The sequence below is a fragment of the Pongo abelii genome, chromosome 9, assembly GCF_028885655.2.
Source record: "Pongo abelii isolate AG06213 chromosome 9, NHGRI_mPonAbe1-v2.0_pri, whole genome shotgun sequence".
NCBI lineage: Eukaryota > Metazoa > Chordata > Mammalia > Primates > Hominidae > Pongo > Pongo abelii.
Genome location: NC_071994.2, coordinates 66,371,680 through 66,394,382, shown reverse-complemented (window position 1 = coordinate 66,394,382; position 22,703 = coordinate 66,371,680). Strand labels below are relative to the sequence as shown.

The 22,703-nt window shown below is 42.9% G+C and overlaps 1 protein-coding gene and 1 long non-coding RNA gene across 5 annotated transcripts in view; one reads left to right on the top strand and one right to left on the bottom strand.

The window, feature by feature from the left end:
- Nucleotides 1–21,840, top strand: part of LOC100939714 (uncharacterized) — a 52,551-nt gene extending 30,711 nt beyond the window's left edge. For all 3 annotated transcript variants that reach the window (XM_054524661.2, XM_054524657.2, XM_054524656.2), the window contains one exon: nt 19,319–21,840. In XM_054524661.2, coding sequence (XP_054380636.1) covers nt 19,319–19,331 — 13 coding nt within the window. In that variant the 3' untranslated portion in view covers nt 19,332–21,840. The remainder of the gene's footprint in view (nt 1–19,318) is intronic.
- On the bottom strand, nt 8,596–16,679 carry LOC129048685 (uncharacterized). Of its 2 annotated transcripts, XR_008511228.1 has the most exons (4): nt 16,381–16,679; nt 15,918–16,075; nt 12,904–13,092; nt 8,596–9,886 (listed from the first exon to the last, which is right to left on the bottom strand). It is a non-coding gene; the product is annotated as an uncharacterized LOC129048685 (long non-coding RNA). The 2 variants fall into 2 exon arrangements; XR_008511227.1 differs by having other exon boundaries at nt 15,918–16,662.
- Nucleotides 21,841–22,703: the final 863 nt, after the last annotated feature.

Here is a 22,703-nt window from a genome sequence, read left to right as displayed (position 1 = left end):
TGAGAAGAAAATGCCCCTGGGGGCTGTGGCTCTTTCAGCCTGACTATCCACAGTTTCTTCACAGAGCTGCAGCCTGAAGCAGCCTATTATTCTATCTGAAGACTTGTGAACATGATAATAAATGCTTATTGCTGCATGACAGAGTTTTAGAATGGTTTGTTATTCAGTACAATCTGACTTGTATAGGGACACAGATCATTTCCTAGACATCGTCCAATAGTGGCTTTTAGGATATTAAGGTCGTAGGTACTATAATTACTAGATTGCTCAAAGAGGCAGAATTTTCAAAATTTTGCCAATCACTTCTTTGACACATTGATTGTTAAAGAATGTGTTGTTTAATTTCCATATAGTTGTGCATTTTCAGATTTCCTTATGTCATTTATTTCTAGTTTCATTGCATTATGGTTGGGGAAGATTCTTTATATGATTTTGTAGAGGCAGAAGCAACTCCATTTTGGATGCTAATCCGCTATGTTGACTTCTGATTAACTCCAGTTCTGGGAATGCCTCTGAGATTTCTAGTTTATCTACTGTGAAGAGCACATACTTACCGTAAACCCTGCCCTTAGGTTAAAACAACCTTGATGATGCATTTTTTAAATAGATATATGAAGCCCATATACCCTTTCCCTGTGGTATATAAGCCCTGAGTCTGGGTGTTAATGGTGCAGGGATCTACTGTTTTGTGGCTGCCTGAGTCAGAGCTTCTGTTTGTAAGTCCCTTTTTAATGTTTCTTTCTGGCTAGAAGCAGTGGCTTATGCCTGTAATCCCAGCACTTTGGAAGCCAAGGCTGAAGGATTGCTTGAGGCCAGGAGTTTGAGACCAGCCTGGGCAACATAGCAATACCCTGTTTCTACAAAAAATAGCTGGGTGTGGTGGTACGTGCCTGTAGTCCCAGCTACTCAGGAGTCTGAGGTGGGGGGATTGCTTGAGCCTAGGAGTTCGAGACTGAAATGAGCTACGTTCATGCCATGGCACTCTAGACTGGACAACAGAGCGAGACCTTGTGTTTATAAAACAAACAAACTGTTTCTTTCTGAGAAACTGGATTTGGTAGCCTCTTTCTTTGGCCTCTTGGCCTTTAGGAGTAGGTTTGCATAGACCTGCTCAGGTTGGAACAGATTTTAATCTTTTAAAATTTATTGAGACTTGTTTTGTGGCCTAGCACATCATCTATACTAGAGAATGTTCCATGTGTACTTGAGAGAATGTGTACTCTGTTGTGGTTGGGTGGAGTGTTCTGTATATGTCTGTTAGGTCTAGTTGGCTTATAGTTTTGTTGGCAAGTCCTTCATTTGTTTCCCTGTTGATCTCTTAATAATTGTTCTATCCTTTATTGAAAGTGGGAGTATTGAAGTCTCTAACTGTTATTGTAGAACTGTCATTTCTGCCTTCAATTCTGTGAGTTTTGCTTTACATATTTTAGGGCTCTGTTATTACATATATATGTGTTTATAATTGTTATACCATCTTGATTGACTGATCCTTTTACCAATATATATAATACCTTTCTTTGTCTTTCTGTTCATAGGTGCTTTCTAATATAAAGTGGTACATTGTAGATATTCAACCCATCTAATTGCCCACTAACATCTACTTTAAGCTTATCTTTTATGCAATAAATTCCTTAACATTTGCTGCACAAAAAGGTACGAATGAGATTGGTATTTAAAGGATGGAAAGAAGACTAGTGTGGCTAACAGTGGTATCAAGGGGAGTCAGAGAAGTGGGCAAGGGCTTTGTAAAATAAGGTAAGAATGTGGATTTTTTTGCCAATGACATAAATATTTAGTGGAGGATTTTAAGCATGATATTTACAATTTAAGAAGATCACTCTGGGGACTGTTTTAAGAATGGGTCATAGACAGGTAGGGAGAGGGGTAAGGCTTTCTCTATAGTGTAGGCAAGAGATGTTGATGGCTTAGACCAGGGGGGCAATAATGAAGATTAGGGAAGTGTAGGCTTTTAAGATATATTTTGTATATACAGTGGATAGAACTTACTGATGAGTTTCTGTAGGGAATGGAAGAGATGACTCAGGGATGACTCTTGGTTTTTTTTGTTTGTTTGTTTTGTTTAGTTTTTTGGTTTTACCTTTGTAGTATTTCCTCAGACAAGGAGAGCATAACCGACAGTGGGTTCACCTTGTCCACTGCCTAGACAGAGCCCATTTATCAAGACAGGGGAATTTCAATAGAGAAAGAGTAATTCATGCAGAGCTGACTGTGCAGGAGACCGGAGTTTCATTATTACTCAAATAAGTCTCCCCAAGGATCAGAGGATCAGAGTTTTTAAGGATCAGAGTTTTTAAGGACAACGTGGTGGATGGGGGGAAACCAGTGAGCCAGGTGTGCTGATTGTTCAGGTCAGAGATGAAATCACAGGAAGTCAAAGCTGTCTTCTTGCACTGAGTCAGTTCCTGGGTAGGGACTACAAGATTAGATGAGCCAGTTTATTGATCTGGGTGGTGCCAGCTGATCCATCATGTGCAGGGTCTGCAAAATATCTCAAGCACTGATCTTAGGAGCAGTTTAGGGAGGGTCAGAATCTTGTAGTCTCCAGCTGTATGACTCCTAAACCATAATTTCGAATCTTGTGGCTAATTTGTTAGTCCTACAAAGGCAGTCTAGTCCTTAGGCAAGAAGGAGGTTTGTTTTGGGAAAGGGCTGTTATCATCTCTGTTTTAAACTATAAACTAAATTTCTCCCAAAGTTAGTTCAGCCTATGCCCAGAAATGAACAAGGACAACTTAAAGGTTGCTAGCAAGATGGAGTCAGCTAGGTTAGATCTCTTTCACTGTCTCAGTCATAATTTTGCAAAGACGGGTTCAAGAGGAGGAGTAGCAGGTCTGTTTGTTTGTTTGGCTAGTTCCTTGGTGGAGGAAGATAAATCAAGTGTTCTTTTTGTTTGTTTGTTTTTTAAGCCTGAGATACCTATTTTAGTTTAGACAACCTTTCAAGAAGGAAGGATTAGTTAGTTGGGTCAAATGTTATGAGACGTGAAGTAGGATGGAGACCAAGAAGTGACCACCACTTTGTCAATATTTGAAAAGATCAGTCTCTGGTATAAACAGACAACCACAGAATGAGAGAAAATTTTTGCAAACTATGCATCTGGCAAAGATCTAATATCCAGCATCTAAGGAACTTAAATTTACAAGAAAAAAATAAACAACCTCGTTAAAAAGTGGGCAAAAGACATGAACAGACACTTTTCAAAAGAAGACATACATGTGGCCAACAAGCACATGGAAAAAAGCTCAACATCACTGATCATTAGAGAAATGCAAATTGAAACAACAATGACATACCATCTCACACCAGTCAGAATGGCTATTATTAAAAAGTCAAAAAATAACAGATGCTGGAAAGGTTGCAGAGAAAAAGGAACACTTATATGCTGTTGGTGGGAATGTAAATTAGTTCAACCATTGTGGAAGACAGTGTGGTAATTCCTCAGAGACCTAAAAACAAAAATACCGTTTGACCCAGCAATCGCATTACTGGTATATATCCAAAGGAATATAAGTACATGCATGTGTACATAAAAATACATGCATGTGTGTGTTCATTGCAGCACTATTCACAATAGCAAAGACATGGAATCAACCTAAATGTCCACCAATGATAGACTGGATAAAGAAAATATGGTACATATACACTGTGGAATACTATGTAGCCATAAAAGAATGAGATCGTGTCCTTTGCAGGAATATGGATGAAGCTGGAGGCTGTTATCCTTGGCAAACTAACACGGGAACAGAAAACCAAATATTGCATGTTCTCACTTATAAGTGGGAGCTAAATGATGAGAACTCATAAACACATAGAGGGGAACAACAGACTTAGGCCTACTTGAGGGTGGAGGGTGGGAGGAGGGAGAGGATCAGAAAGAATAACTATTGGGTACTAGGCTTAATACCTGGGTGATGAAATAATTTGTACAACAAACCCCTCTGATGGAAGTTTACCTATGTAACAAACCTGCACATGTACCCCTGAACTTAAAAGTTAAATTAAAAAAAAGGAACAGTTTCTGGTAAGTGATGGGGGCAGTAACTTGATTGGAGTGGGCTGAGAAGAGATTGTGAGATGATGGGGTGAGACGGTGTTCATATATAACTCTATCAAGAAGTTTTCCTGTGGTGGGTTTGAGTAGTTCATAATAGTTGAATGAGATTGCAAGGTTTAAGGAAGTTCTCCTTTTTAAAATAAGATAGAACATAATCCCCTGACCTCCACCAAATGCCACTAGGGCTCCATGGTCACCGTGACATCAAAATGCATCATCATTCATTTCCAAATTTTCCTTGGAGAGGGAAATTGTGTTCCCCTCCACTTCCTCAACTACAACATGTTTGTGTAACAATGCAAATAATCTAGTAGAGAGAGAGAGAATGTGGAGAGAAATGGGACAATTGCAGGAGTGAAGACTGAGAATGCCAGAGGGGATGGAATTTAGATGGGACAGGGATATTTTGTCCATTGTGAAAGAAAGAAAGCAAAGAAAATATGTACTGAATGAGAAGGTTGGTATTTTGTTGATGAGAAGATGAGGGAGATCTGTTAATTGCTCTTTTTCAAAAAAAATGAGGCAGGAGGGTAGATTATCTGCTGGGTATAGGGGCAAGTATTGGGGCAATGAATTTGAAGAAGGAGAAGAAGATGGGACCTACTCATTTTGAATGTGAATGCTAGGAAAGTGTTCTTGGATTGAAAGAAGCTTGAGCATCCATTTAAGATATGATTGTGGTCTGTTTCCATCATTCAACCTAGCTCCATGAGTTCAGAAACCAGGTATCTCTTGTTGTACAATAGCATACCTATACTACCTGACATGGTATCTAGTGCTTTGTAGGTACTTGATAAATATTTATTCTATAATTTAATAGTGCTTGGCTTCCTGTTGAAATTGCTATCCTAGAAGACACCTATTCACCAACTTTACCAGTATTCCATAGACTGTTAATGCTGGTCAGTTGTGCCTGAATTCCAAAGGGAAGAGGGGATAATGAGACATGTCTTGTTCTCCCTACCCATCATGGCCTGACCTAGTTTTTCAGGATAACTTTGGAATGCCCTTGGTTGGGCATTCTACCAAGGAAGCAAGCAGGTTTGAGGGGCGTCCATTCAGTTTGGTAGGGAGCTTAGAATTTTATTTTTGGTTTATGAAACCCACATATTCTCTGAAGAATTCCAGCTGTATTATATATAATATATATGTATTGTAGAAAAAATAAAAAACAGAGCATCTTAATACGGAAAGTATCTTTCTCAGACACCATCTGGTAGATTAATTGCAGTCATTCACTTCCTCCTTCTTAGCAAGTGAATTATATTTCCTCTTTCCATTGACTCAGGGCTTGGCCATATGGCTTGCTTTGGCCAATGAAATGTTAGCAATATGACATATGCTATATCTGAGCAGAAGCTGTAAACATGATTGCCTGATTTGGCTTGGCCATTGATGTTTCTGTTCTCTGCCATGAGCTGAGCATGTTTCGGACCCTTCTGCCTGGGTCCTGGCATAAGAAGAAAGGTGGTCTAGCCCTAGCCCATAGCCTTATCCTCCATGTGGTGAGAAATACGCATCTGTGCTTCTAAGCCACTGAAATTGTGTGGTTGTTTTTTGTTATTGAAGCAAGGGTGAATACATGTTCCTTCCTCCAAGAATTGACTGTCAAGCTCAATGCTTTCAATCAACAACAGGGATGTCATACAAGGTGCCAGACCCTCCTCTTGTACCCATTGATCAGGGCATTCTTCCCTCTTGAACCCAAATATGACCTCAGAATCCTTTTGAATACAGGGCCCCAAGGAGCTACCGCCAATCAAGTGGATGTGGCTGGTGAGATGAAACCTGTCTGGCCTGATTCCACTACACTATTCTGTTTTCTAAGATTGATAACTTTTGCTTAGGTGGGTCCTCCAAAGGAGGAATGTCCTTGGACATGCCAATCAGAACTGCTTGGCTCAGAAAACTCATATATTATTTTATTATTTATAATATTTCATAACATTTTTAATGCTTACCATATTATTAGTGTCTTGGAATCAATAATACTAATAGTGCTCAAATTCATGAAGATGTGAGTTGCTCAAGGTCACACACTCTAGTCTGTTTGTGTCTTATGACCACAGTCTCTACATTATCCTTATGGGTCCCAGGTGTGGCTAAAGGATTCCACTGGTTACAGCCTTTGAATTTCTTCTTTCTCTGGGCCCCAAACTTCCTTATTTCTTAGATTCCAGAGGACTGAAGCATATGAATCCTTTAGATCCCTCTTCCACAAAGAGCTGATATCCAAGTGTCTTTACAGGTGAAGAGAACTGCAAAGGAATTGTATTAGAAAGGGGTTATTAGTGGAGCCAGGAGAGGCACATGACTGGCTCAGGAGGCTTCTCCTTCTGGCAAAAGCATATTCCTGAATTTAACCAAAGCGGCATCAGAGGCTTTACTGAGAAAACTGATGAGGAAAGCCAGGTATCCTTAGCATGTTATTGAATGTCAACATGTCCATTAAAAAGGTACAGTGCAGGCTCTGTCAAAACATGGGGTTGGTGGACAAAGTAACTAAGATCCTCACTACTTCTGAGTAATGGAAAGAAATGCTGAGATTCACTGGGGTTGTGGTCCATAGTTTTACCTGCAAGGTGACTCATCCATGGGACAGTCAATCATTATAATCAGGGTTAATCATTTATAAAAAGAATTTTCTGCTGAGACAGAGCAGCTTCATGGAGTATCAGGCCATGTTCTTCTAAGCATTTACAGCTCTGTGATGAGGTTGCTATTGCCCCATTTTATGTTTATTTTTCAAGTGATGTCATTTGTTTCAAAGTGGTTATGATTTCAGCCTTGTCATTCCTGCCACTAGGCAGCTTCCAAATTGTCCATTCTTGGCAATGTTTAATGCCTTGTCCCTTGTCTTGCTGTCAGGGGCAGCAAGAGGGCCTGCTTTATTGCTCAGCCAGCCAAGGCCTAAGCTGCTTTATGACATTTCAAAGTGAATTGATGATAGAAATTTCAATTTGTTTCAGAAGAGAGTTATCAACAGACCTAGAGCTCAGAAAATGAGTGACCAGGTCTTTAAAAGGCGTTGATTTGAGTGTACATAGATGAAAGACACCCTGAATGCTGTTTCAGCATGTGTTTAGTCTCTGAAATTTATCTTTATTTATATGTAGTTACTGCTTCTGAAGAATGCTTGGGTAGCCTAATACTGCTGATTATAATTCATTCTTGTCTACTTTGATAAACGTAGTGATCATAGGTTGTTTTTGTCTGTCCCTTTGGGGGACTACCATACCTCCACTCTCAGTACCTGTGGTTTTGATGGAGCTAATTTCAGACCTTTGTCCCAGGGGTAGACCTGCCCAGTGAGACACATGGATTTGTCTTAGGGGTGGACATGTTAGCTCTATCAGTCAGGATCTTGGAAACAGATGACACTTTCAAAATGGGTTATCAAATAACCCTTCCATGGAGGTGTAGGTGGAATGTGGGAAAACCGTAAAGGATAGTGCAGTTTCTGGGGCTGCTCATAGTAGGGCATAGTACTGCTTTTAGGTTGCAGAGGCAAAACTGGGAAGCCATTACTGGAACTCAAAGAGAGAAGGTGTGTGCAGAAGCTGCAGGCAGGACCTGTGACTATTGGCTGAGAGATATAGCCAACACATGTGGACCCTTGCAAGGGGTACTGGGGGAAATTAACATCCTGACTTCATTCTTATCTCTTCCTCCAGCCTCCCACTGGTCTTACTATTGACAATACCCAAGGCAAGGCACAGAGGAAAGGAGCCATTGATACATCCAATCTCTCACCTACCAAGCTGGAAGATGAGTAGAGAGTGGCCAACCTCCCAGCTACCGAGCTCAAAGAAGAGGAGAGAGTAGATTTGGAGGTCAAGCTGAGGATATCTGGCAAATGAGCCAATTTAGGCCAATTGAGAGTTAGTTCTGGGACTTTTAATGGAACAATCGGGCAATAAGTTCTTCTTTCTGCTGAAATTTCTGTGAAATAGGCCTGGTGGCCATCTCATCACCACCCTGAAAAGAGGGCAAAAAGATGGGGACAAATTCCTGGAGATATCATTTAAGCACTTGAACCCAGTTACACTTGAGGACTACCCCTAGAATTTTCAACTAGGGGCCAATAAATCCTACCTCCACATTAGCTAGTCAGGTTTCTCTCACTTGCATCTGAAAGAGGCCTGACAAACAAACAGTCTACACAGTTCTACATATTGCAAAACTCAGTTCATGCAGCCATTGAGATGATCTCCTGCCACATGCAGCAGTGGCTCTAACATACTCATTCCACTAAATCTGAGTTTTCTTGGTGCCAGTCCCTGTGCTTTTGTAACCCTCTCCAGCTGTAGCCTCAGTTCCACCCTGTTCCTTTGTAGTCTTAACTAAGATAGCCAGGATGTCACTGGCCCAGAGGCATCATTGAGCAGCATCTGGAATTTTATGAATTCAGTGTGTTTTGGAGACATTTTTTTTTTTTTTTTGAGATGGAGTCTTGCTCTGTCACCCAGGCTGGAATGCAGTGGCGCGATCTCAGCTCACTGCAACCTCCTCCTCCCAGGTTCAAGCGATTCTCCTGCCTCAGGCTCCTGAGTAGCTGGGACTATAGGTGTGCGCCACCACAGCTAGCTAATTTTTGTAATTTTTTTTAGTAGAGACAGGGTTCTACCATGTTCGCCAGGATGGTCTTGATCTCTTACTTCATGATCCGCCCACCTCAGCCTCCCAAAGTGCGGGGATTACAGGCATGAGCCACCACGCCTGGCCGAGAGACAATAATTTCAAACATGCAGGGAAATAATGCAGGTCCCCTTTAGTAGAAGAAAAAAAGGCTGGAATTAATATAGACTGAGGTTTGCTGATTTAATTGAAATACTGAAATGTGTGCAAAGCTGGTAGATGTTGGGCCAAATCAAGTAATTCCATGAGAGAATTATTTTAACATAAAGATAGGCCTAGTCCATGGACTCAGGTTGAGTAATAACTTTTCTGAAAGATACTTAGCATCAAAGGACATTTGGTAAGTCCTTGGTTAGCATCTTTGATAGGTGACAGGTCTTTTATTTATAGAGAGCCCTCTTCTTGGAGTGAGTGTGTGTGTGTGATTGTATGTATGTGTATGTATAAAACAAAGTCATCTTTAAATTATGCTTTTCACCAGCAGGAAATAAAAGGAAAGAGTTTGTAGGCTGAGGGCCAGGAATGTCCCGTCCCCTTCAGGGTAGTCCTGCAGATGGACCTTCCCCCTAGGCTCATGTGTCTTATCTTCCCTCCTTTCATACAGGGCAAAGAGTGAAAATCCCTATCTGCGTGCACACGGGGCTGGGAGTGGGGAAGGGCTGTAGCACAGCATGGCAGAGCAGAAAGAGCACAACCTTGAACCAGACTAGGTTTCCAGACTCTTCTATTCATGATCTGTGAGGCCTTCGCTTAATCTCCCCAGGTTCCTGTTTCCTTCTTTGTAAAATGGGGATACTAATATCTTCCTTAGGGCACTATTGTGAGGATTAAATGAGATCGAGTGAACAAAGCTTCTAAAGTCCTGCTGGGTGAACGTCTTCATAAGCGGCCAAGACAATAACAATGATGACAAATCTGGGCAGGTCAGATCAGCAGCACATCCAAGGTTCACTTTGAAGCCTGTAGGACGATGCCTGGCGCTCAATAGCAAATGTTATTTCCCGTCTCCTTCTTCCTGCTTTCCCCGGGAGTGTTTAGTCCCTCAAATAGAATCCTCTGCTGACTGCATCTCAGGGATGCATGAGATAATGGGAACAATGAGAGCTTCGGAAAGCCATAGTAGGCTTTTTTGGCCCAATAACCCCATCTCTGAGAATTAGCCTAAGAAATCACCTGAAAGAAAAAAAAGTCATTTCTGCTAAGAGTTTACTACAGAATCATTTGTAATAGCAAAAAACCCTACCAATATTCAATATTGATGTCAGTTCAATTATAGTAATTCAACTAAATGAGTTACTCTAGTCATTGAAATGATACTTTCAAAGGCTATACAGCAACATGGAAACTGTTTATGATTTAATGTTAAGTCAAAAGATACAGGGCAGGGTATGGTGGCTCACTCCTATAATTCCAGGACTTCGAAAGACCAAGATGAGAGGATTGCCTGAGGCCGGGAATTTGAGACTAGCCTGGGCAACATAGCAAGACCCCATCTCTACAAAATAATTTAAAAATTAGCTGAGCATGATGGTGCATGCCTGTAGTCCTAGCTATTCAGGAGGCTGGGTGACAGCCTCCTGTCACCCAGCCTCAAACTGACAGGAGTTTGAGGCTGCAGTGAGCAATGACCTTTGATAGTGCCACTGCACTCCAGCTTGGGTGACACAGTGAGAACCTGTTTCTAAAAAAAAAAGATACATACAGAATTGTGCCTGTACTATGTCATACCATGATACAGGCCTGTATCCATAGGAGGAGCACTACTGGGAGTTTCTGTCCCCTGGGTGGTTTATTTTTGTCATCTTTACACACTGGGTTTGCTTATTCAGATAGGGAAATTCTCTAACCTTTTACAACTTAGTTTATTTTTTGACCAGATATGAATATTTATTATGCATAAACCTTACAAGGCCAGGAGAGAGAGCACAGAAAAAAAGAGTAAAAACAGTTTGATTCTTTAAAGTAGCAAATATTGTGATGAATTTCGACAATGCATTTCAACTCCTGTTGATGGAACTTATACAATAAATATTAGTGATAATTTAAATTAGAATTATAAAATGATTCTTCTGTCTCTATTTCACTTTGCTTAGGAAAAATGAATTATTGGATGTAAGGTATTTAGAGTAAGGCCTGACATACAGTGAAAAATCAATAAATGAGAGCTTGTGTATCACAGCACTTATTACATGGAGGCACCATTTTTACACTAATTCATGAGTATATGGCTCACAGCAATGAAGTGGGGTGGGGACCATTAGTATTCCAACCTCAGAGATGAGGAAACGCTATAGAGAAGTTCCATCACATGTCTAGGGTCACATCACTAGCAAGAGGCAGAGCTGGAATTCCCCTGTGGACCAGGCACCAGAGTCTTGGTCCTCACCCTTTCACCATGGGGCATTCTCATTAAGCAAAGCTACTATCTTTAGGGCTTCTGGAAAAGAAAACCAAGTGAGTCCTTGAGCTTTTAGGGGAAGATGGTTTTTGAGTGCCTTGGCCCCCAGGGAAGGGAGTGATGAGGGCTGCAGAGGAGGAGGAGGGGAGGAGGCCCTTGTTTCTGCTCCTTCTGGAGTGGAGGGAATGGAGACATCAGGAATGGGGAGCCTTGGGAGGACTTATTTGTTCGCTGGTGCAGGGGCTGGAGGTAGAACATCCTTGACAGACATGTTGCTAAAGTCACATATGGAGTCAGGCGGACAAGGAAAACAATGTGAGCCATATGGGACCAGAGGGCTGCCTCTGCTCTTCAGCTGCTCTGAGCTCTGAGGTTTTAGAACTGAATGCTTGTCTGCACTATTTGGAGCAGCATCCTCTTCCCTACACACAACTGAGAGTCCTCAAGTGCCTTGACTTGTGCTGTCCCTCTAGGCTTTTCCTCATAAATAATCACTACATCCAGGGACAGAAAGATTCCCAGGTAGCTGTGAGACTCCCCACAGGCTCTGCGCCCCATCAGGGCTCCATTTGAGGCAGTGTTGCTCCCCTCCCTTCAGAAGCCTGAGAGCCTCCTCCACTCTGACCTCAATGAGATAGTGAGGGGAGTGGGTTGGTGTAACTGGGGCAAGGCCAGCATGAAATCAGAAACTGAGTTCGGGGCAGAGCTGTCCCAGGTGAGTGAGGGACTCCGAGGATCAAGACCTAAGTTGAGGCCAATGCCCGGGTGCATGACCTGGGAAGTCCAGCTGCTGGAATTGAAAGACAAGGCAAGGCTGAAGGTGAGAAGCCAGGCAGGGACCCCAGGAACAAATCCCTCACCCTCTGCCTCTTTTGGGAGTGATCTCAGGGGAGGGGGTGTTCAGGGTCTGGGGCTGAATCATGGGGTACTCACCTGAGACCAGGGGTGACGCTGGCATGGCAGAAGCAAGTTGAGTCAGAAACATGTGACAGCTGTGGTCTAAAAAGGGAAGCCTAAAGGGTCACCAAAGTGAAGGGGCCAAAGGAGCTATGGCAGCTGGGAACCAGAGCCAGGAATCTGAGAACCAGGGAGGTGAGTGCAAAAATAGTAGGTCCAGGGTAAACAGGGTTGGTTTAGAACATGTGTTGCCTGTGGCTCACTCTGGTGGGCCAGCTGGGCATGGTGGGAGTGTGGATCTGCTGAATTTAAAGGGCCAGAACAGACACCACTGTGCAGGAGACTGTGCGTCTGTTTTAGCCTGGGAACCTCTTATGATAGCTCAGGCTGAGTCCAAGAAGGTCTAAGCATGGTTTGCCCTGAACCTGGAGCTGGGAAAGCAGACCAAGTCTAAATGGGAGGGGAAGGCAGTGTTGGAGATAAGGACAAGCCGTGATGGGTGCTTGGGTGGAGAGACAAGTCTGGGCGCTGGGGCCTGGGCACCATGGGGCTTACATGCTCAGGCCTGCAGGAGTGAGTGAATAGTGCTGGGGGAGACAGAGGCAGATGAGTCACAATCCCAGATGTGAGCAGATGCTCTGGGCAGATTTGGGCTGCTTGTCAGCAAATTTGACCGCAGCCTGGATGGGCTGTCAGGCTCAGGCCACTGGCCCCACTCCCAGCACAGAGAAAGCCTAAGAATGCGCTCCTCTGTGAGCGATCACTCTTTGAAATGTTTCATAGCCCTATATGGAACCACATCTGGGAGAGTAAATGTATTTTCTGAGCCAGGCTTTACAAGTTGATTTTATGACGCATCTAGGCAGAAGGTGAAACGCCCCAGTCATTAACTCACTTCCCCTTGTGGGTGAATTCCGCAATACGTTTTTCATCTGAGCTGTGGAACAAGTTTCTCTAGCACACACAGACCTGTCTGTCAGTGGACATTTGGATGTTCAGATAAATCCTTGGCTCTTCAGAGGCTGTCCCTGGTTCACCTCTCAGGCCACGTGCTTTCTCTTGCAGGCAACTTTGCTGGCTCTTCCTGGAACAGGCCGAAACACAGGGATGAAGTTCTGTGGATAAGGCTGCCTGTGTCAGAGGGGACTTGAGCACACATTCGGATTCTTAACCACCAGCTTACCAGATAGCTTGCTGTGTCCGTGTGTGTGTGTGTGTGTGTGTGTGTGTGTGTGTCCTTTAAAATTCTAGCTTAATGGCCACATGTTTTAGGCCACTTCTATCCTCCTAAAATAGGGCTCTGAGCATGTCTCCAAAGGAGGGCCCCTGAAGCACAAGCAGTGGGCCGACTGCCAGGGCTGGCAGAATGAGACACAGTACTTGAAATAAATGCAGGGTGTTTGCTTACAGATTCTTCACCACATCATGGATGAGTCAGATGACTTCTCACCCCAGATTCTGTTTTTACCCTCTTTCCTACTCAGAGCTGGGGTGGGAGGATTGTGTAAAGTTTAAAATATATCCCCAAATTATATACTTCTGTCTTTTGAGTTTTAGCGTACAATAGGGATCCTTTCATTCTTCGACGCGGTTGAGAATTATGTTTAACTTTTTCAGTTTCATTTTGTTTTAATTTATACCTGGTTGTGGAAAGAGCAGTGGGTTGGAAGTTGAGAGACTTAGGATCAAGTCTCTGCTAGTTAGTAGCTCTGGGATTTGGGGCAAGTCAGTCCACCTCTCTGAGCTGCAGTTTCCTTACTGACAACATGGACTGTCCGTTTCCCGTGGAGGCTGTGAGCTTGCATTGGGAAGGAACGGCTTTCCCCATTCAGTGGCCCTGGTTTTCTGAGCCCCTGCCCTTCACGTGGGGTTGCTTGTCATGACAGCAAGTTAGATCACTCTTGGAAGTGTTTTGAAAACTAAAATGCTACATTCTTGTGAGGGATAATTATTACTATGTGCCACGCCAAAAACAAAACAAAAAAAATTCTTTTCTTCAGCCTTCTTCACACTCAACTTAGCCTCATCTGTGGCTAGAGCTTCTTCAGTATTCCAGGCAAATCCCTTCTCTCTGGCTTTCTGAGGCTGACCTAACCCCCAACTCCACTCATAACACCTCTGCGTCTGCTTCTGCTACTTCTTTTTTTTTTTTCCAGGGTCATCCATATGTTCTTTTATTATTTATTTATTCATTTCATAGTAGTAACATATAAGAATATAAAACTTAGCATTAAAACATTACAAATTTTTTTATTTCAAAATACTTTTAAAAATTGTATTTTTAAAATTGACACATAATTGTACATATTTATGGGGTACATAGTGATGTTTTGATACATATAATATATAGCGATCAGATCAGGGTAACTGGCATAGACATCCACCTCAAACATTTATCATTTCTTTGTGTTGGGAACATTCAATATCCTTCTAGCTATTTGAGTCTCTCTCTTATTGTGAACTATAATCCTCCTACAGTGCTATAGAACACTACAACATATTCCTCCTATCTAGCTGTCATTCTGTATCTTTAACAAATTTCCCCCTGCCCCTCCCCACACTACGCTTCCCAGCTTCTAGTATCCTCTGTTCTAGTCACCCAGGCTGGAGTGAAGTGGCAGGATCTCGGCTCACTGCAAGCTCCGCCTCCCAGGTTCACGCCATTCTCCTGCCTCAGCCTCCTGAGTAGCTGGGACTACAGGCACCCACCACCAGGCCTGGCTAATATTGTTTTTGTATTTTTAGTAGAGACGGGGTTTCACCGTGTTAGCCAGGATGGTCAGGATGGTCTCTATCTCCTGACCTCGTGATCCACCCGCCTTGGCCTCCCAACGTGCTGGGATTACAAGCGTGAGCCACTGTGTCCGGCCTGCTTTTTACTTCTAATATCAACTTTCTTTTTTTTTTTTTTTAGCTTCCACATGTGAGTAGAATATGTGGTATTGAACTTTCTCTTCCTGGCTTATTTCACTTAACATAATGTCCTCCACTTCCATCCATGTTGCTGCAAATGACAGGAATTCATTCTTTTTATGGCTGAGTAGTATTCCAGTGTGTATATGTGCCACATTCAAAAATCCATTCATCTGTTATTGGACACCTAGATTGATTTCATATCTCGGCTAATGTGAGTGGTGCTGCTAGAAACATGGGGGTGCAGATGTCTCTTTAATATACTGATTTCCCTTCCTTTGGTTACATGCAAAGTAGTGTGACCACTGGATCATATTTAACCATTTTTAAGTGTACAGTTTAGTGGCATTAAGTACATTTATGCTGTTGTGCAATTATCACCACTATCCATCTCCAGAACATGTTCATCTTGCAAAACTGAAATTCTATCCATTAAACGACAACTCCCCATTTCCTCCTTCCTCCAGCCCTTGGCAACCACCATTCTATTTTTTGTCTCTAAGAATTTAACCACTTTAGGTACATCGTATAAGTGGAACCATACAATATTTGTCCCTTTGTGTCTGGCCCATTTCACTTAGCACAGTGATCCTTAGCAAGGATCATTCATGCCTGCTTCTTTTCAGAGAGAGAAAGTCTTCAAAAACTTTTCAACAGTAGATAGAAAAAATGATATTGTATCTCAGAAACTACTATAAAGTGGGAAGCTGAGTGGATACATACATTTCTTTGTTTAGGTGCTGCTTATAGCTGTAAAGTAACTTCCTTAAATAAAAAATAAAATGTATTGTGTATCTGTATCTGGGGAATCAGACGAGATCGGGCGTGTTCAGGGTGGTGTGATCGTAGAGGTCTCAGCTGGGCAGGAGCTGAGTGAGACTTCATCTGATATGTGGATTTGGGCAACACCCTTCCTCCCATGCATTTAGCTGGTCCCGCAGGACCAATGCCCGTCCATGCTTCAAAATTTTCTTAGCCATATGTCTGATGACTTACCTAAGACCAAAGAAGTCCTGAGCAAGAACGCTTAAGAAGCTGATAGTGGCAGGGCGAAGTGGCTCACGCCTGTAATTGCAACACCTTGGGAGGTTGAGACGGGTGGATCACAAGGTCAGGAGTTTGAGACCAGCCTGGCCAACATGGTGAAACCCTGTCTGTACTAAAAATACAAAAATTAGCTGGGTGTGGTGGAGCACACCTGTAATCCTAGTTACTCGGGAGGCTGAGGCAGGAGAATTGCTTGAACCAGGGAGGCAGAGGTTGCAGTGAGCTGAGATTGTGCCACTGTACTCCAGCCTGGGCAACAGAGCAAGACTCTCTCAGAAAAAAAAAAAAAAGGAAAGAAGAAGAAGCTGATAGTTCAGGGGGTCTGACAGAACCAGGTTTCAGGAAGGTGATTTGGCTCCTTGAGGGAAAAGTCACTGAAAGGGAGAAAGTAGGCTGGCATGGTGGTCCAGACCTGGTAGTGGGGCCTGGGCACCAAAGAGGAGTGGCATCAAGACCCCCGAGCACCCTGGAAGCAAGGGCCAGGTGTAAAAATTCGAACACCGGTTTAAGTAAACTCTGTGATGGTTTGGGGCCCAAAGGAAAGGAAGGGGAAGAGGAGAGGGAAATTATAGCAGGACTCCTGCTATGGCTTATGAAAAATCAAACATTCTTTTCTTCCCATTGACAATGACTGGGGAGCCGAGTAACTCCATCATGAACATCAGTGGTTCAGTCATTGGTGTTGGGAAGAGGGTCTCCATCCAGCTCAGCAGAGGCAGTGCAGTGACAGTGGTGGGTTTCTACGTCACAGTGATGGTGTACAGCAGCAGGACCCCCAGATCTCAGGCTAGCAGAAGGTGCCTTAGCAGCTCTGGTTTGTACGGATACAGGCCAGCAGCATGGGGGGGCCTGAGCTGATTTGGGTTCATAGGTAAGGTCCCACTCAGGGACTCCTGGAAGGTCTTGGGGAGGAACTTCGTCAGAGACTGTAATTCTTTTTTTTTTTTTTTTTTTTTTTGAGACGGAGTCTTGCTTTGTCACCCAGGCTGGAGTGCAGTGGCGCGATCTCGGCTCACTGCAAGCTCCGCCTCCCGGGTTCGCGCCATTCTCCTGACTCAGCCTCTCCGAGTAGCTGGGACTACAGGCGCCCGCCACCACGCCTGGCTAATTTTTTGTATTTTTAGTAGAGATGGGGTTTCACCGTGGTCTCGATCTCCTGACATCGTGATCCGCCCGCCTCGGCCTCCCAAAGTGCTGGGATTACAAGCGTGAGCCACCGCGCCCGGCCAGAGACTGTAATTCTTGCCTGACTGGATGGGGTGCTAAGCCAATGAGATTCAGATGATAATGTGAACACAAGCCTAATTGTACCTATTGGCTGGTGAGGGGCAGCAACCTTTGGGTTAGGTATGTTTTGATTTGTTAATAACACAATTATTATGCAGTTTATTCTCACAATGATCAATTCATTAATCTCATTTAATTTATAATGTTTGCTCCAAGCAGAGCTACTAATTGTCAATATGTAGGAACGATAGACCTCTTACTTTTGGCTAGATGATGACACTCATGAGGGACTTTGAGAATAGATGAAACCGTCATTATTACAGTCTGTTTTTTTGGACTTGGTCACAATTTCAGAAAATAAAAAGACATTGAGAAAAGAGGAGACAAGGGAGCCTTGAAATTGATGAAATATGATTTATGTGTGTGGAAGTTTGTCTAATCAACGTCTACTTTAGAGAGGCTGCACTCTCAGTTTCTGCTTCTTCCAGAGCTTCTTTTATTGTTGTCCCAGACTTTTGGGAACCAAAGAGGAGTTTGCTTGGAAGTGACAAGTTTCTTGAGCCACTTCTATGCTAGTTTTCTTCAGAAAGGTGTTTGAGTATTTCTATATGTCATGTGACTGGGTCTTAACTACTGTTGACTCTAGGAAAATTCTCAAAGTGGTTTCATTTGGTTTTATTAAAGTACAGGCAGTGGAGGGTAGGATGCTAGGTAGGTCCCCATCCTTCCTTTGGTGGGACTTACAAATGCTCCAGGCCATCAAAATCTGGGTTTTTCTCATAGCATGGATCTCTTGGGCTAAGAAAATTTTGAAGCATGGATGGGCATTGGTCCTGCTGGACCATATATGGCTACCCAGAGGCAGCTGTTGGTGGGATGTCCTCACTCGGGGACAATGAGTGCAGCAAAGGACTCATCAGCCCAGGTAGTAAGTGTTGGTTGAATTCTGGGCACTGGATGATCTCTCATGTGGTACCCTGGCGCTGCCTACAGACCATGCTCACCTGGGCCCAGGTGGGGCAATCTCTTGAATCTGACTCTCATCGTCACATGCCACTCTAGTCCTGGGGGCTCTACTGACTTCCCTCCTCATGCCCCTGCTCTGTCACTCATGGCAACTCCAATACTCACCTTTGAGATTACTTTTGATCTTCATCTCTTCTCTTTTGAAGCTATTTTTAATTTTTATTTTATTATTATTTAATATTTTAATTTGAGATGGGGTCTTGCTCTGTCACCTAACCTGAAGTGCAGTGGTGCAATCATAATTCACTATCGCCTTGAGCCTAGGCTTAAGTGGTCCCCCTGCCTCAGGCTCCTGAATAGCTGGGACTACAGGCACATGCCACAAAGCTTGGCTTCAAGCTATTTTAAAAACTATGTATTGTAGACATCTTCAAGAATACAAAACAATGGAAAGAACAGAACCATGGCACTCATATTCACTTAATCTTGATTAAACAATTGTTAACATTTTGTCATGTTTACTTTAATAGAATATATATGAACCACTTCAAAGTAAATTGTAGACTTTTCATTAATAAACACTTCAGTATTCAACATGCATCTCTTAGGAATGCAACATTCTTTTACATAATGACAATACTATTATCACACCTAAGAAAATTAATAGTAATTGGCTAATATCATCTAATTTAAATTGTATATTCATATTTCCCCAATTGTCCCCAACATGAATTTTTAAATTGGTACTTTAGAACCAGAATTTAATCAGAGTTCATGCATTGCATTTAGTAGTATGATTTTTACTCTCTTTTATTCTAAAACAATCCCATTTATGTTTTTAAAAATTACATCATCAGGAGTTAGGGCAGTTGTAATGCAGAATGTCTCACCTTCTGATTTGTCTGACCATTTCTTTGTGGTATCATTTAACTTAAAAAATACATATGTAGCCCTTGTATGTTCTGTAAACTGGAAATTAATTTTAAAAGCTTGACTATATTTGGTTAATAATTTTAGTAGAGGATGCTCATTTTTTTAAATGAACAAATGTCATTCACTAGTCCCTTCAGGGTTTGCCTTTTGAATTTCAGTATGTTCTCTTTCTCCTCTTTTCTCTCAAAAAGCTTATTTGGAAAATTGCTTTTTTTTTCCCACAGCTATTACTACTGAACTATTTCACAAACCCATTTTGAAAGTCAAAAACTGAGCACTGAGTCTTTCTGTGTAATCCAGCTACACCAACCCTAATCTTCTCTGAGGTGATGCACAGCTGTAACCGGGGAGAAATGGAATACCAGGAAATGCACAAAGGAAAAGCATCCTGACGAATGTTTTCAGCCCTGTGCACCACACCACTAAAGAACATTACCACCTGCTGTAGGATATGAAGCTTCTGAAGCACATGAGAAGTAAGAGGAAGCAACGGTCATGCCCCCAAAGGTCTTGCTCCACAGAACTGGAGGGACACGTTCTGAAGAATCCCGGATTGCATTCCAGATGCACCCCATGGAAACATGGGACTTCGGTCCTTTTCCAACACCAGGTCACAAGGAGAAAGCTCATTTTGAAGCTACTCACAGTTACTAGCAGGGCCATCATCCTTAACATTTTTCTGTTGACTCAGATCTCAGTGATTTGTAGAAGGATAAATTATCTAAGTATGAATTTCCTCTTAATTCTGAATAGAATCTTATAATAGCCTCTATCCTGTTATGACTTTCCCAGTAGTCTTATGAATTCAGTAGGGAATAAACCAGCTGTTTCCATTTCATGGGGAAGGCGGGGGGAACAATCTTGGACTTTTTCTTTTTTTCAACCAATGTTTATTGAATTCTTATTGTGAACCAGGAGCTGCATTAGGCTCTGAGAATACACGTTAGCCTGGACCTACATGATGTTTATACTAGGGAAGAAGACACATAAACAGATACTTTTATTATAAAATGGTAGAAATAATTACTAGGTGTCAAAGGTTCAAAGTTGAAGGGTATAACAGCCTTCCTGGAGGAGCTGAGACTTGAGCTAAGACTTGAAGGATGGGCCAGATGCCAAGTGGGGAGAAGAGCTCTGTTGGTCTGTTCATTGTGGTATCCCTACCACCCCACCACATGGTCTAGTACATGGCAGACATTTAATACAGTGCGAAAGAAATCTCAGCAGAGGAAATGTTATAAGCACAAACAAGGCATGGGAAACTAGAAATAGTTTGGATTTACCAGAAGATTAATCCTTATAGGATCATAGATTTCTCTGAAAAACTAATAGAAGCTATGGTCCTTCTTCCTAGCAAAATTAACATACACTCAACATTTAACAGGTAATTTTAGGGGGATACAGATATGCCTGAAACTTGTACACACTGAGAAATCTCTGTTATAGGGAATTGGGGGCATTGAGGTTTTAAAAAACATATTTATTTTATTTATTATAAAGTAGGGGAATGACATAACTTAGGGTTACTTTGGATGTATTGTGAAGGATGGGCTTAAGGAAGATAAGACTAGATGTGGCAGTTCACTTAAGAGGTTGCTGAAATAATTCTGGGTGAGTTAGCCAGAACTAGGAGTGAAGACACAGGCATGGAGAAGAGTAGTGGGGTGAAGAATACTTTAAGTGGTAAAACTGGCCTTGCTGGTGTTTAGTTGGATTTGAGAGCAAGGAATGGGAAGGAGCGAAGGTTGACTTTAAGGTTTTTTGAAGGACAGGGCGGATGGTGGTGCTAGTAATTGAGATAGGAAATGCAGGAAAAGAGGTTTGGGTCAGGAATGGGCTGATGGAGAGTCTGGGGACGGGAGAAATGAGGAGTTTGGGTTTGGCCATGTTGAGATCACTTGAGGCGACCAGGTAATGACAGATACAAGCGAAGTGGAAGGATAATGGGGAGATGCTGTAAACTTTAAAGAACAAAGGATTATGGGAGAGTGGAGTGGGGGTCCAGCATATGTTTTCACTTAATTGGACAGTGAGGAGGACTGATGGCCACTGAGTCTGAGGAATGTGGGGAGTAAGATCATAAGGCAGCTCCTCAAACAAGGGTTGGCGGAGGGCCAGTGTCTTCAGGAGCTATGTTAATTTCCCAGGGCTGCCACAACCAAGCACCACAAACTGGGTGACTTAAAACAACTGGAATTTATTGTCTCACAGTTCTTGGGGCTAGAAGTCAGAAATCAGGGTGAGGCAGAAGAAGGTCTGAAGGCAGGGAACCTAAGGCCATTTCATGCAGACTTCCTAGAACTAAATTGAAAGGAAAACCCTAACTTTCCATGCCTAAGTAACAAAAGGACCAGAGGCTATTCCCTTTGCAAACCCCCACCTTTTCTGTGTGGCAGATGGGAAATCGAAAGTACCTCAATTTGCATACGAGTGTAACTTTGTTTGCATTGGAGTGTAACTTTGTAACTTCACTCCAGCCTCTGATTGGTTGCTGTCCACAACCAATCAAACTGATTGCAGGCCGAGTCTTCGTTTGCATAGAAGTGCAGCTTTGTAACTTCACTTCAGCCTCTGATTGTGGGCCACCACTTCATTTACATGAGGTGAGCACCAAGTGGCCAATGGGAAACCTCTAGGGGGTATTTGGATCAGAGACGATTCTGTATCCGGGCCCATGAGCCGGCTGGTGCCGCTCCCACCCTGTGGAGTATACTTTAACTTTCAATAAATCCTTGTTTTCATTCTTTCATTGCTTCATTCTTTCCTTGCTTTGCTGTGAGTTTTATCCAATTCTTTGTTCAAAATGCCAAGAACCTGGACAACTTACAATCAAGACCCTCTACCAATAACAAAGGTGCTGGCGGGATCATACTTCCTATGAAACTTAGGGAAATCCTTCTGCCTCTTCCTAGCTTCTGGTGGTTTGCTGGCAATCTTTAGTGTTCTTTGGCTTGTGGAAGCATCACCTTACTCTCGGCCTGTGTTATTGCATGGCGTTCTCCCTGGGTCTGTGTTGTCATGTGGCCCTCTTATAAGGACCCCAGTCTTATTGGATTACAGACCTATGCTGCTCCAGTATGACCTCATCTTAATTAATTACATCAGCAACGGCCCTATTTCCAAATAAGGTCACATTCTAAGGTACTGGAGTCAGGACTTCAACATACGTTTAGCAGGGGATAAGTTCTACCCATAGCAGGGAAGTTACTATTTCTAGTTCAAGGAGAAAACAGAGGGAATATTCTTCAGAGATTGAGGGGGCAGGGGGAGTTAGGTTCCGAAAGGCCCAAGTGAAATGGTTGGGGGTGGGGGATGGTGGTGGGGGTTCTGATCAGAGGAGAGGTGAGAGGAAGAGCTAACCAACATTCTAGGTGATAAGACTGGTGGAAATGTGAGTCATGGGGTGTTAGCATGAGGAACTCACTGCAGCTCTGGTTTGAGAGCAGTCTCGGTGGACTGGCCCTGTGGTGGGGTGAGAACACACTCTGCCTCAGGGTACCCCGGGTAGAGGAGCATCCCATGAAATGCATCAGACTGCTGTTGCCTGGTCAGCTTCTGCTTACGGATGTTAGTTTGCTGAAGAAGAATCACTTACTTGTTGCAGATTCT